Source organism: Aethalodelphis obliquidens, unplaced genomic scaffold (assembly GCF_003676395.1).
Source record: "Aethalodelphis obliquidens isolate GAN/ISIS:26980383/991018 unplaced genomic scaffold, ASM367639v1 scaffold2, whole genome shotgun sequence".
NCBI classification, from domain to species: Eukaryota; Metazoa; Chordata; class Mammalia; order Artiodactyla; family Delphinidae; genus Aethalodelphis; species Aethalodelphis obliquidens.
In genome coordinates, this window is record NW_020837946.1 from 34,773,464 (window position 1) to 34,788,915 (window position 15,452).

At 42.6% G+C, this 15,452-nt stretch overlaps 1 protein-coding gene across 6 annotated transcripts in view; it reads right to left on the reverse strand.

Moving 5' to 3' along the window:
* Positions 1-15,452, reverse strand: part of SPATS2L (spermatogenesis associated serine rich 2 like) — a 168,842-nt gene that overhangs the window by 21,924 nt on the left and 131,466 nt on the right. For 5 of the 6 annotated variants that reach the window (XM_027124749.1, XM_027124744.1, XM_027124736.1 and 2 more), the window contains 2 exons: positions 13,414-13,620; positions 11,923-12,058 (listed from right to left, as the gene is read on the reverse strand). In XM_027124749.1, the coding sequence (XP_026980550.1) occupies positions 11,923-12,058; positions 13,414-13,620 (343 nt within the window). The remainder of the gene's footprint in view (positions 1-11,922; positions 12,059-13,413; positions 13,621-15,452) is intronic. The other variant, XM_027124775.1, reaches the window with a different exon arrangement.

Consider the following 15,452-nt stretch of genomic DNA (forward strand, 5'->3'; position numbering starts at 1 on the left):
TCATCCTTCCTGTGGCCACTGCGCTTGCGCTAAGTATACTAATGAGGTTTTAAAGTAGCGACCTATCCGATGCTGGCTCACAAGTCGCACCATCGGCGAAAGCCAATCACAGAGCGACACATGTTCTTAATCCCTATATAAGCAGACTGCTATAGGATTGCGGGGTCTTCCTTCCATCTTTTCTTTAACCAAGCTGTGCTCCAATAAAGTGTGATACGAGAAGAATCTTGCGTGTGGCGACTCGTCATTCTGCTGGTCGGAGGCGGCTCGCCGCAGATGTTCACTTTCATCACAGGAGGGGAGACTAGAGAATGGACACCACACTCGGCAGACTTTGTCACAAGCTACCATACCTCCACCTGTTCTTCTAAGGACCCATTCAACTTTCCTAAAAGTCATTCACTCTCCCCTCTGAGGCCTACACCCCCTCTCCCCTTTTCCCTATGAAGATGGTATTTAATGCTGAATTCCAGGCCACCTTGGGGAGTTCTTCATATTTCCCTGGGTCTCTCCCATGTGTACATGAGGCGTACATGTTAATAAACTTCTGTGTGCTTCTCTCTGGTTAACCTGTCTTTTATTACAGGGTCTCAGCCAAGAACCCGGAAGGGCAGAGGGAAAATATTCTTCCTCCCCTGCACGTCCATCCTGTCCCCACTCCTACACCTGTCTGCTGGTTACTGCTCTTACCACTCACCAGTTTTCACGACTCCCCTTCCTTCACTTCCCACGTGATCAAGTCCTCCCAAGTCTACCCCAGAAATATCTCTCCTACCCAACTCCACTTGCCAATTTACCTCAGGCTCATTATCAAGTAGCTGGCTATGCTCATTTATTTATGTTTTTTATTGGGATTCCTGGGTCCGTTACCTTCTACTCTGTACACTTTTGCATTTCGGTTTCACAACAACCTGCATTCTTCTTATAATTGGAATTCTTTTTCTGAATGCAGCAGTGATTGACAAATTGATCTAAAGATTTCTTGAATTCCATAGCATTATGTGATAAACATATAAAACCCAATATACATGTCTACTACAGCCTGTCAGCTGGGGTTGGGACACAACTCTTTGAAGCTGCCTAGTAATCATGACTCTCAGGGTCAAAGAGTGTCTCTAAGCATGAATCACTGTTAACATATACAGCAGAGCTACACCCCTCTGCCAGTGAATGTGGCAAGTGCACTCAATTGGCCAATCAGGTTGAGCCCATTTTCTTTCTATGTCTTTAATCAGAGGTAATATAACTTGTTAATGTTAATATCTCTTAGTCTGCATATTTTATATTGGAATTCAACAATGATTTAAATTACAGTTAATGAATATGTCATCACACTGTCCGAGGTGTGTTTCTGGAATGAGACACGAACAAATGTAGCGTAAGGACTAACTCCCAACACTTGTAAAATCCTGGAGTTCCTCACAGATGACACAGTTAATTGAAAAAACAAACAAACACAGACAGGGATTCCTTTTTCTTCTTGGAATTTAAAAAATGACATCAGAGTTACAAAATCCTGCAAATTCTACAAATCCCACAACATCACATGTTCACCTGAAAAATCTGTATTCCTTGTATACCTCTAATTTCTTATCTTTGCTGATTACTTTTTAGTTTTGTTTCTCTCCATGGAGATCACTCTTCAGGGAAAGTAACTTACCTGTATTTCAGTTTCTATAGCTATAAAAGTGATATGACTTACCACCATCTCCTTTTTAAAAAAATAAAAAACAACCAAACTACATATGCGGAAAAGAAAGCAAACTTCCATCTGTGGGTGTTGACTGTCCTATAGCACAAGGGTCCCAATGAAGGAAGTAACATTCTTCTCCATTTACTTCATTTTACATGCTCATTAAAAAAAAACTGGGAAATGTAGAAAGCAGGATAAAATAAAACAAATTTCAAAATAAAACAAGGCAAAATCTCTCTTTGCTTCATACCCAACATAGAGCCAACCACTCTGAACACTGTCGCCTTGCCCTCCAATTCTAGGTGACGTGGGGCATCTATGCAGAAGCCAACATGGTGACTGAACCCGAAGAACTCAGGAACAGAAACTAGAGGAGACTGATGTGGCACAGAAAGTCATAGAAATGCCGGCCCGCTTCCAACCCAAGGCAGCCAGGCTCAGCCTCCACTGCTCTGGCCTCCTGGGGTCTCCTGAATTCCTTAGCTCTCCCGTGAAGAGGGGAGGGGAGAGAATGTGGACTTCCTGGTTTGGGCCGAAAGGCTCTCGTCAGCCAGCATCTCTAGGCTCACTTGCTACCCCTCCTCTTTAGGACCTGGCCTAGCCAGTGGCTTCCCAAATGGAGGCAACAAAGAAAACAGTAAACTGTATGTACTTACTTATTTTTTCTTTTGGCTGCGCCATGCGGCATGGGGGATCTTAGTTCCCTGACCAGGGATCGAACCTGTGCCCCCTGCATTGGGAGTGCGGAGTCTTAATCACTGGACCACCAGGGAAGTCCCATGTACTTACTTTTTATTCTAAAAAGTAGACTTTCCTAATCTTTAGTATACAGATTAACCACAGCACACATATATGATTTGTAAATAAATTTTCTGGTTTGAGAGGGATGTGCTCAAAATTTATTTATTGATGGAGTGAGACCCAGGGAACGCACTCCTCCTAGAGCATGCTGTGGTCTCTCTTATTTCTGGTTCCTTGTGTTGTTTCTTCTGCATGGAATCCTTTCTCCTGTCTCAGGCTGACAAATCCCTAGTCTCCCTTCAAAGACCAGCTCAAATGTCACCTCTGCGGTGGACCCTTCCCTAACCAGCCAGCCAGTGTTGATTTCCCCTCCTCCACTCCTAGCTCCATTGCAGTATTTGCCATCGTGCATTACACACTTGTTTCTGTCTTCACCCACTAGCCCCTGGGCTCTATTGGGTGGATGAATGGAGAGAGGGGAAAGGAAGGTAGAGAGAAGGCATGGCAAGACGGGAAAGGGGAAAGAGGGCTGATGTGGTGACAACTGTGGCCATTCAGAATCAGGGGTCCCTTTGCCTTACTTCTCTCTTCACCAGGCAGTAAACAGTAAAAAGCTGTGAAGAAATATCCGTATCTTACAGCTGGCATCTACTGCATAACTAACTAAACAGAAAGGTGGAACAGATTAACTTCCTCCCAGTGTCTTGGTAGAGAGGGAAAGACATTTACTAAATGCTTATCTGGAAGAGAAGAGAACCAGCCTAGACTGAACTTCTATCATGGGCCAGGCAAGAGATTTTCTAGAATAATCTGAGAAGTGCATATCTTGTCCATGAATCTTCACAAAAGCCCTAGAAAGTGACAGCAGTACACCTGTTTTGTAGCTGAGTAGAAGTTAAGAAGCTCAACCATATTCAGAGCTGGAATACGTGGAGATGAGATTTAAACCCTATTCTGTCTAAATCTACACCCCACGCCTCCTAATTATGTTGTTAATAAACCTTGGAAAATGTCACTTTTGTTCGAATATGGCCTACTAAGAATCAAAGGTCATGGTCACTGGAAGGATTATGTAACATACATATATGGAATTGGCTATTCTATTCTATTGGCTTCAGGTGCAGTTTTTTGTATGATTTGTTGCTGTCCTAGCTGACAAATGGTCCAAAATTTCTTCTTGGTCTCACTCTAAGAGACTACCGAATCTCACTCTGTCCTAGTCTAATAGATAGAGATAAGCTCCAAGATCCATTCTGAAACTGTGATCTAGGATATTCCACTTTTCAAATTATAATGTGTTTATATTTCTACTAATATATAGGAACAAACCTGTCTTATTTTCTCAGTGAAAATGGATTATACTGTAAATTCAAAACACACACACAAATGATACATACTTTCCTTCTGGGATTGTGTAGCTAGAACAATTTGGTTAATTCTTTTTATATTTCTGTTCTATGATGAAAACTAACAATTCCTATTCAGGAGCATGTTACAAAGCTGGTTTGACGGGTCGCCTTCATTTGCTGAAAAGATTCAGAAATCTTTTCAGATTTCAAGCTGAAATCAGAATCAACTTCTTATCCTCCAGCTCTTCTTGTGGGTTTATTACTCTGCAAGAAGGCTACAATGAAGGAAAGCTGTCTCCCAACGCTAAGTGTACCACTGACATGACGTATAGAGGTAATCACACATGGAGCTCAGAAAAGCTATTAATACAAGGCACTATTTATGCTAGTTTCCTGGGGACTACACCAAACTGAAAAGGCCAGTTCTGTACTTTCTGTATTTATCAGCCTGCTCTTCCTTCATGTTGACTGATTCACTAGGTCCTTGCAGTGGCCCTGGGGAAACGTCTAATACAGAGAAAAACTTCGGGGAGGAAAGAGAATAGGAAAAGAGAAGCTTTCACCTCCAAAGAGCGAGCTACCCCTATTTAGAATGACACACAGTCACAAACAAGGCAAGATTTGAAAGGCCCTGTACCATGGGGACTTGCCATAGACCCAAAGTCACAGGGACCTTGAGTTCCTCCCTGGCATGAGGTATTTACCCTTTTCATGATTTCAGAATGGCTCCTGGAGCTGATTTCTGTTTATTGGACTGGTACAGAGTAAGGAAAAAGAGCCATTTGGGGCAGTTTGTCGGCTAGGACAGGGACAAAAATCCATACATATGGCTCTCCTGAGGCATAAATATATTTACTGGCCTCTTCTATTATTGTCTCTTGATATCCTTTGCAGGTGTATGTTCATCTCAGTAATGTGTGTTTTTTAATATGCTGGCATAATCTCCAATATTGGGTGTTGGGAGAAGGAATGGGTTTGTTTAATTTCTACTATACAGTACAAGTCACTAGCAGGTGGGCACTTAGAAAAACCGTCTGTTGAGAAGAAAAGAGATTAGTCAGAAAGTTTTGTTTGCAATAGGTTTTGATCAATGGGAAGTATGTATTCCTTTCCAGAGCAGAAGGACGTAGAGACCTTGTATTAAATTTCTTTTAAAAACCATAAAAAAGTGTAATGTTAAACTCTTGATTCTGCTTGTGTCTCGTGTATAGGCTAAGGCGCTGGCAGAATCTCGCAATCCTTTAACACGTTGTTGTTCCTGTAATAGGGAACCGACGTTCTGGTGAAGTTATCACATGACAATACTAAGTGGCTGCAGAGGTTCCTAACGTCAGCTCTCCTACTGGTGGTAACATCCCTTGCTGAATGGCACAGAGAAGAGCATCACTTTATTACTGGCCAACACACTGCTCCAGACACTCGATGCTCGTGGGCATGCTCAGAATGCTTACTGTTTCAGCCATGTTGTTTTACAAAGGAGGCTCAACTCATCACTCATGCTTACACCCACACCCTACACGTGACTGAGCTCAAAAACCCCGTTTGCTTGTCTTCACAGCACCTATTCTGTGACACAGATCTGATTCTAGGACCTGTTTCACCTAATGCATATTTTCCCGGTACTTACCTATCAGAGTAGACAGACTGTCATAATTTCAATATTCTCCTAATTTTGAGAGGGTAATTCAATGGTCAACAAGTATTTGCCCAACCACTACTGCACCATAAGATTGCTAAAAGACCTTCGTTGGGAATTCCCTGGCGGTCCAGTGGTTAGGACTCCACACTTCCACTGCAGGGGGCCCGGCTTCTATCTCTGGTCGGGGAACTAAGATCCTGCAAGTGGCACAGTACAGCCGAAACAAAAACAAACTAAAACCTTCTGTCGTCATTCAATTTAAATAGCACAAGGGCAGGTGCACCTGAAGATGTCACTGGTATCAGAGAGGTGGATATATACCATGTATAGCCAGAAACACCAAGTAATATTGCTGCTTGACTAAAGCCCGAGGAAAATAATAACCCCCCAAAGAGACACTTAATGGAACAATTCCCTACTGTATTTATCTTCACATGCCTCAGATCTTCATCCTAATCCCGGTCTCCACTGTGATATTTGGTTTTATTGCAAAGCGAGAAAAAAAGACTCAGGCAGAGACAGAATGGTGAATGGAAGTGATGGCCTATCACTAGCCACAGCCTTCAGTTCTTAATTTTTCCATCTTCTCCTAAGGACTGACTTGAATTCCATAATGAAAAATAGACAAAGCAGCAAAGACCTCAATTTTCTACACTCCAGTGTAATTGTTTTTGCTTGTCTTAAGGAAACAAAAATGTAATTTGACCTTTAAAATGTGTAGCTAGAAGGTTTATGTTTCAGGAAGTATGGGAAAAATATCTCGCGACTGCACTGATGTGAAAAGAGAAGACACTATGGCTGTGTTCTGGGGTATGTACCTGATCTGGGCAGGTAAAGGAAATCTCCCCCCTCGGGTCTGCAGTGGTGGGTAGGAGGGCGGCTGGGGGAGGGGCAGAGAGGCACTCAGGTGTGTTGCAAAGGGAGGACTCTCCATCCTTCGCTCACGAGCTACAGCAGACCACGCAGAAGGGCTGTGCAGTCTTCCTCTCCCTTTCCTCTCACCCAGGCTTTCTCAGCCTTACCGATACCTTGGACCAGATCATTCTTTGTTGGGGTGGGTGGTGGAGCGGGGGATGCTGTCCCGTGCATACAAGGATAAGGAGCGCCATCCTGGCCTCTGCCTACTATATGCCAGTAGTACTACCTCTCCACAGCTGTGATAACCCAAAATATGTCCAGACGTGCCAACTGTCTCCTGGGGGGCAAATTCATCTGGTTGCAAACACTGCTCTAGCCCCAGACATATCACCTCCTCTGCAGGATTCTCAGTCCATGGTTTTCAACCGCAGATGCACAAGAGAATCACCTGGGGTTCTTTAAAAACAAAAAAACCCTCTTTCTGGGTTCACTTATGCCCAGTGAAATCAGCATCTCTCCGGGTGGCACCGAGGCAAAGGATGACCACAGAGCTCTGAGAGTGTGTAATTACAGTGCAGACACATACACTTTGGTATGGAGAGAAGTACATATTAATTTACAGACATCATCTTTCAGTCAATGTTCAGTTACTCATAAAGAGAACAAACAAAAAACCCAAAGAGCACAGAAAAACCAGGCTTTTAGCATTGTATGGAAAGCCAGGTATTAAAAAAAAAAGCAGCTAAAAGTTTAGGGAATTTTGGGGGGAGGGAGGAAACAACCAACAAAGAAAGAATCCTGCTATGTGATAAATCTGCAAAAGTGAAGAAAAATGCTCTTATTTGGACTCAAACTGAAGTAGTTCGAAGGCTGCATGCTCCTAGAATTTGATATTATTTGGGTACCCGAGGAGCAGTAAAGTGGGAATATGGGACAGACTGCTGCTTGCCTTGCTCTGAAATGCAAGAACCCCACTGGCAATTTCTTCTCCAGGAGGCCTTCTCGAGTTGATATTCCAGAAAAAGACACAATATTTAAAATGTCACAGCAATGATATCTGGTGGTCTGTGTGTGATTCTGCTTGGATACCAACAGGGCTTTAGTAGCAGATAAAGAGCCCTCCTCTGGAGTGGGATTTGAGGGATGCAGAAGAAGATATACTTATCTCAAAATTGCTATTTCTTCAGCCTGCAGTTCTCACTTTTAGAGTAATTCTTTTGGCTGGTGGAGAGTCTCAACAGACTGTCAACTTTGGTTAACATGCAAATCTGTCACTTTGGGACGGATGACACATGGTCATCAAAAGGATGAGGTTACCAGTTACACGAAAATGAGTTTCAGTCGTTAAAAGGAAGGAAAGGAAAAGGATACAGGGAGTCTGCTACAAGGTCCTATGGAGTAGTGAGTGGGGTCATGGTGAGGAGCCCCTAGCCTGTAGGGGGCAGTAGGAGGCTCACCTGCCTTTGCTGGAAGGGAGGAAACTCCAAGATGGAGGGTGAGTCGGCAGAGAAAGGGGAGGTGGGGGAGGGCTTCGGGTCGGGGAGCTGGGAGACTCCTGACCCACTTCCAATTTCGTGGCACTGCTTCAAGAGAAAATAAACACCGACCGGGTCCGGGAAGACTTTTGGCCCCTTTTTTACAGAAGGCATGCTTTGACCGATGTCCCTTTCCTTTTTGAAAGCAAAGCAGCCTAAAAATATTATCCCCTCCAGCCCCCATTACCCCAGCACACACCGTAACCCTCTGGCTTGTTACCATCTTCTGTTTTCTTTAGGAGTGCTTTTAATTAGATGTTAAATTGACAATAGCACCTAACAATTTTTACAGCTCTATTCTGGAATCCTTTCTCCGCCAGCATATGGAAAAACTATCAAGTATTACTCTCCTTCCTCAATGTTTTTTGAATTTAATGTTTTATTGCTCATTTAAAGCCGTCAACATCAACTTGGCCATGCACACACACAGATTTGTGGTGAGAAGCTAGACTAGTTTGCACACAAAGCAATTAAACCTGGCAGCTATGATTCGAAAGGATGAATATTTTCCAGTTGTGGTAGGGGCCAATCATATAGGAAAGAAACCAGCTGTTTCATGTTAGTTCCTGATGTTGACTTTTCACATAGACACTCATGTTGCAAAATTTATTTTCTGTGAAGACATACTGTGAGGGCATTGTGTCATCTTTGTTCCCTTCTTAAATCCCCAGTTCTTTCTGGAAAAATGAGAAGGAGTCATGTAATGGTCATTTGGCCCTGTGTAACTGTGTCTTGGTTAAGTGCCAACTCTGATATTATAATTTAGCTACTTAATGGTTTTCTTCAGTAACATATTGAGCAAAATATTCTTCACAGCCAGATTGGGAAGGACAAGAATTTCCTTCATTTCACTCAGATATCCGCTCACTCAGTACCGAGCATATGCAAACAAGGGCTTTCTCCCAACCTCACACAATCATCATTCCCGTGAATTCCAGTGGGATCTGGGGGGAATTTAGTCACGCAGGATTCACCTCCTGAAGTTGGTGCTTTGGTAGCAAAGTGAATGTGGAGAATTTTTTTACCAAGGGTGTCTATATTTCTAAACTACACGCACCGCCTATTGAGTGCTTAGGTGAGAGAATGGAGTGGCCCGAGGAAAGGGGGCAGAACCTGCAGGGGGATGTATGCCACCTCCCTGTCGCCTGTGCACCAGATGAGTCAACATCTGCCTCAGAACCAGCACTCTTTCTGGAAATCTCCAGAGGACTCCACATCCTCCAAATCTGGATATACTTTACGATGTTACCCCGAGGTTTCCATTCTGTTAAATGAATAGGGCTGTATTCAAAATTCTCTCTAGTGCCTAGAGTTTGTGATTTCACCACCACTAGGAAAGCTTCATTTTTTAAGCATTTAAGCTGCCTCCTTCGATTCCGTGACCCCTATTTCTCAAGAGCAGCACAATCCCTAAAGTCCATCCTTTGCTCCTCAGGAAATCAGAGAGGGGCTTAATTCAAGCACATCACGCTGTTGCCTGGACTGCAGGCTTAATTGGAACAGAGGCAAAGTTTTTCCCTCTGGCATAAATGCATGTAAATGGCTGATAAAAAATAGTTTTATTTTTAAGTTAGCATTTATGTAATTATTTTGGGATCATTTTAATGAAGGGTTAGGTCAGAAAACAAGTGGTGGTGTTTTCTCATTTTGCAGCAATAGAAAATAGTTGATCTAAATTTTTTCTTCTTCAGTTTGGAGGAGAAGTTCCATTCTGTCAGGTAGGTGACTTTTAAACAGCCGTATTGCTTGGCAGGGCTCAGTCAGAAGTGATCCTTCCCATCAGTTTAAACCACAAAACGAATTACAAGCAGAGACAAGATACACAACTTCCCCGGGTGCTGACCTTCCTGGCCTCACACTTCCAGCTCTTGAGGAGTAAAGCACTCAAAGAATCTGTTCTAAATGTCAAGATGTCTCGTGAGCCATGTGATGTTCATTTTACTAAGGAAATAAAATACAATAAAAAATAAAAGTCTTCAGAGCAGCTGGAGGAGAGAGGTAATTTGAGGTCATTGCTACACTTTGTCAATTAGTGCGTGAGTCACTCAGTTGGAAGGTATCATACAGAGGCCTCAGAGGAAGAGTTTATTCTAAAACGCCACACAAAAGGACAAGACAGAGTGGTCTTCTGCGAGCAGCTCACTAATGCCTCCAGACAGAGGCTGGCAAACTACGACCCCCACGAGCCAGAGACGGCCCACGGCCTCTCCGCGTGGCCTCTGGCTGCTTCCACGCCACCACAGCAGGCCTGAGTAGGTGCACTCAGCCCTCACCACCCGTAAAGCTCAAGATTTTCACTAGCTGGCCCTTTAAGGTGAAGTGGGCTGACTCTGGCTCTCGAGAACAGGCCTGGACGTCGAGTGTGCTTTTATAGATTAGGGTAGCTTAAGGATAAATTGTAAAAGTCATATAACTGTAAAATATGAAAACCGATGATGATGATGATGATAATAAAACCTTTTATCTGTATAGCATCTTTACCTTCTCCGAGTGCTTTCAAACGTATTCTCGGAGTTTGCTTTGAACAATTAGTGAGGTTATAATCTGATCAAACAGAGAAGTGTTCCACGAAGGTTGAGATGGTGTGACGGGGTGGAGGGCAAATGATTCCTCACTGAATAACTGAAGGACAGGCTTTCTTTCAAGTCCCTGGTGTCTATGCACTCTTGGAATCTCACATTATATGTAGCAGATGGTTTAAAGTTCAAGAATTTTAGATTAGGTTAGCGCTCGGCGTAATCCTTAGTTTTATGCAACTCTACAATTAGCAAAAAAGCACATCAGTGTCAAGGAAAGGACTTAGAATGGGAAGAATATGTGGAAGATGTGATCAAATTCTAGAATCACAGGACGCCAATATAGGGAACATGTTATGTGAGCCTGGGCATTGTGGACACATGTATTTTCTTTGTTCTATATTTTCATCTTTAACACCATGTTTCCTCCTGGGAACCATGGCTCTTCAAGTCTCAGTTCATGGAGTTCAGGTGGGGCTCCCCCCCACCACTAACTCTGTGGTAGGCACATGACTCCGGCCTGGCTAGTGGGAAAACTCTGTCCCTCTAGCCACTGGGACTGGTTTATTGACAGATACATGACCCAACCCAGCCAATGGGAATTAGGCCTTTTGGACTTTTTGTTGGAACTACTGGAAATGAAGGCCTCTCTCAGATCACAGGGGCTAAAGATTATGTAAGCTTGGAGCTGCCAGCGTGTCATCTTGGCTGCTACATGGAGACAGTACCTAAGAATGAAGCCAAGAATAAGCAGAACCAGGAGACTGTGGGAGACACTGAAAGAGGAAAGGAGGCAGAGACAGAAAAATTGAATCCTGATAACATATTGGGCTTAGAACCAAATTTGCCTAAAGGAATCTCCTGCAATTTTCATGTACATCAGTCAATAAGTCCTCTTTTCTCATTAACTAGTGTGATTTGAGTTTCTGTCACTTGAAAGTGAAAGCGTCCTGATGGATACACTGGTAACATTTTTCTGCTGATAATAACTTAACCTTTTTACTAAGAGGTATTTCATTCTAGTTGTGGACATGAGCAAAAGCACAGGGCTGAAAGAAATGTCTTCCATCAAAATCTGTTGCAGAGCAGGACAGGGCAGGACCCAAACCACACTGGTGTACCGTTTCTTAATTCCAGTCTTAAAGATACCCAAGAATGGGGTTCTATCACTAAGCTTACGTAAGACGTTTCTCAGTTTTGTTAAGGGAGTTTTTCTTATTTTATGATGATATCAGGCTGGAAAGTATTTTCTTCTGAGTAGCATTCATGATGTTAACCTTCCAAAGATTTGTCAAAAATATCATTTTTGATGTTTTGTTCTTTGTTGAGGTTGTGTTCTACATCATTCACATACTTTTGGGCCAGCTTCAAACTCCAATGAATTATGTCTATCAGGTTTCTCTTTATTCCAACATTTTCTCTTCTTTTTTATTCCCAAGATATAGGCATCTGTCTGCAGGGCTTAAGAAAATCTGCTGAAGTGTTGTTCTGTGATGTTTATGGATTAAATAAACATTTTCCATCTGATGTCTTTACCTATAGGAATAGCTGAAGTGCCATAAATTTATAGTTTCTAAGTCAAATTACTCACCAGTTGTGTAACTCAGCAAAGGCAGCTTTGATCTTCTTCACTGAACTATCCACTTCCTCCTTGATCATGACGCGATATCTAGTTAGAGACACGGTGCAGCGTTGCAAATCCTTCACCGATTTCTCAATATTTGGGCCTAAAATTAATGTCGAGAGAAAGCATGTTAAAGTGAGCACTTTCTTTTTTTATTTTGGAGCTAAACAGCAACAACAAAAGCAACTAACTCACCCCCTTCCAATAAAAAGAGAGAGATTTGTCTTTTGTTTTTCAATGGAAAAAAAAAGTTCCTTTAAGAGGATGTTTACAACCCAGACTGGGTGGTTGTGTGGCCCCTGGGACAGCTGGGATCTCACCAGTGGGCTCTCTGGATGGGCCATTTGGGGCACGTGTGTCTCCTCTGCCCTTTGGAAAGAGGCTCTGATCATTATGTTCTATTGCAAACTGTAGTTTCTTAGAATCTGATACGTCTAAAGACCATTTGTGCTGCTGGCTCTCTCGATAGACACCACTCTGCGTAGTTTAAAGCCAGCAGGGCTTTTGGAAGAGGAAAATGACAGAGAGGTTGGGAGAGGTACAAATGGGCTAGAGAGAGGACAGAGCATCGCTGCCAGGTACGCTGGCTCTGGCCCCATCAGTCCTGAGCCAGGCCTGTAATTATAGCAGCAGCACTTAAAGCAGCTCTGTGGGTGCCAATCTTGCCTGATTTCCTGAAACTGTCACTAGGGTTTACAGACAGTGCAGAGCAAACAGGCAAATTGTACTTATCCCGACAAGGGCATGTTTCTTAGAAGAAAGAAATCTCTCTCAAGAAAAGTGAGAAGGTATAATCAAACCCAAGCCAAGGAAATCAGATGCAACTGAGGCTGAATGAGAAGAGTATTATTTAATCTTCTGGCAATCAGAAAGGAAGTGATTTAGCCCCTTTCATTTTTAATACCAGTTATGTGTAAAGTATATCAGAGCTCAAAAAGTGATAAAAATATAATGTGTCAAATATAAAACTCTCTTTCAGTGTATATCGTCTGCAAGTCCTAACACAGAACTGAATTTACGTGAGGAAGGTCATATCAGAAGAAGACACAGCAGCCTCTAAACTCATCTTGATTCAGTGCAAGTTCAGCACTTACAAGCTCACATATTGGGGAAACATTCAGCCTTCACATTGCTAAAAGAGCTCCTGCATCAACATTTGCTTTATAGGATGTAAGGGGAGAAAGTGTTTGTGGTGCAAATTTATCCATGCCTACAAAGAGAAGAACGGCCACAGAGGGGCAGAAAAAGGCGATATAATTCCACTTAAACATTCCAGACCTTTAATTAACAATGAAGGAATCACATCTGGCTTTCAACCTATGTGGCTCACAGAAAGAAATGCAATTTCATGTGTATCTCTCTTCACTAAGCAGCATCTTTTGGAAAGTTCTGTCATTCGGGTACTCCTCTGTGTGTACAAAATATGTTGAATCATTTGTGCAAAAGAAATCACTTTACCTCTTTTCTTTGCCAACTCATCTGGCTTTATTTCAAGATGAGCTGCAGGGGCATTGGACTTAACAGGAGAAGTTTTTGCCTTAGGCTTGCTTGGGTTACAAGGCTGCTCAGCTGACCAGTGTAGGCCATCTGACCCCTCTGGTGTTCCATGTATAGGTTTGGGGTTCCCATCTAAGGATAGTTTCTGTTGCAGTGGTCTGTTGCCTTCTGTAAGAAAACACCAAATAATGACTGTGAAGTGATAAACTAAAAACACTGATGATAAAGTGACGGGGGATGCCGCGATTTTTGTTTTTGTTTACATGTTGGCAATAGTGCCTTTCACTGCAAACAGTCAAGAAACTGTTTTAATAGATGCCCCGGGAGATGAAAGGGTATACTGGAAAGAACCTTGTACTTGGAGTTACAAGACCTGGGTGGGTGTTTTGGCTCCAGTAATTACTTGCAGAGTGACCCCAGGCGAGCCACTTATTCTGAGCCTTAGTTTCCTCACCCATAACCACCCAGGAAGGCCATTAGGAGCCTTACATGAGGTGAACAGTTTGTTTTCCCCCATTCAGTAAAGGCTTAGGCGTCTTTAAGTACGATTTCGTATTGAGGCTACAAAAACATAGCCCTCCCACCTCCAAGTGCTCCATCAATGTCTTGTGGTATTTTATTCAGAATTAATGAAGGCAGAAGAGTGACTGGAGATAGGGCAAGAATGTAGTGACAACAGGTTCTATGATCATTTCATCTAATTTATAGAAGGATTAAATCAGGAAACATCATCACAGTAACTCAACTATATTTAAAATCTAGGGAGTCAGATTCTCTCTGGAGCTTTAACAGATGTGGCAGTAAATTAAGCAGTGCATTGCTTTCAGCGTCTTTTAAAGGTAGGTCCCTATTTACTTATTGCTGGAGTGAATTAAATGGCACCTTAGTGGCCTGAAAAGGAAATGTATCACCATTAACATCTTACTCACAACCAGAGAGCGCTTTGGGTGTGAGAAAAGGGGAAGCCGGCATGCTTTTGCAGGTCAGGTTCTTAGAGAAAGCTGGGTGTAGTGGAAAGAGAGCAGGTTTGGCACATTCTGATCTTCCCGATGTCTGGATGACCCTGTAGGAATGACTGCACTTCTCTGGCCAACTGCAGCTTATACCCAAACAGAGCACAACATCCTCTCTGTGACACCCAGCCCCCTTTCAAATAGTCACCCTGCCTCACTTCTCTCTACTCCGTGGTGCCTTGTAAAAACTTAGTGCATTATACTCTAACACAAGGTTTCCATGTCTGTCCCTTCCTTGCAGAGGCTATGACGCACTTGAAGGCAGGTGCTAAAATCATATTCGTTTTTGAAGCTCCGGTACTTGTGTCTAGGTCGATGGCTATCTGTAGAATTGTGACTGAATTAAAGTACTCTTAAAATGATTTCATAGGAAAAAAACAAGAAACAAAGAATACCTTTCCTGACACTGTCACAAACGTTACAGAGACTACACTTGGAACGTACAAAAGAATACGATCTGGTCCTCGTCAATTTGATTTTAGACATTTGCCCATTTTTGATGGGTAAATTTGACTTTAGTTGAATCCATCATTTACTACCTATATATTAAAAAGGCACAGGATACGTTTTTATGGGCTGAATACTGAGTGCCCTTTAAAAGTTACTTAAAGGGAAATTACAGCATCCAATGAAATGTTCAGCCCAGGTGGTGAACAAAGTAAATAAGTACTGAAAACATCATTTCCTCCAGTAATAAAACAGATTTAAATGGTAGTATACAATTTTATCTTTAGTTATAATAAAGTTTGGAACTTCCCTGTAGAGCAGTAGTTGTCAAACTTTAGTGTGCATGAGTTTTTCCCCTAGTACTTACTGCAAATGCAAATTCCCCAGCACCACCTCCAGAGATTTCGATTCAGAAGTAGATCCAGGATTCAACTTCCTAGGTATTTCTGTCGGGGTGGAGATGGGTGGTACCTAGGTAGTACCACCCACCAGAAGAAACTCTACTGTGAAAGATGAAAAACTAATTTTTTGGCGGGGGGA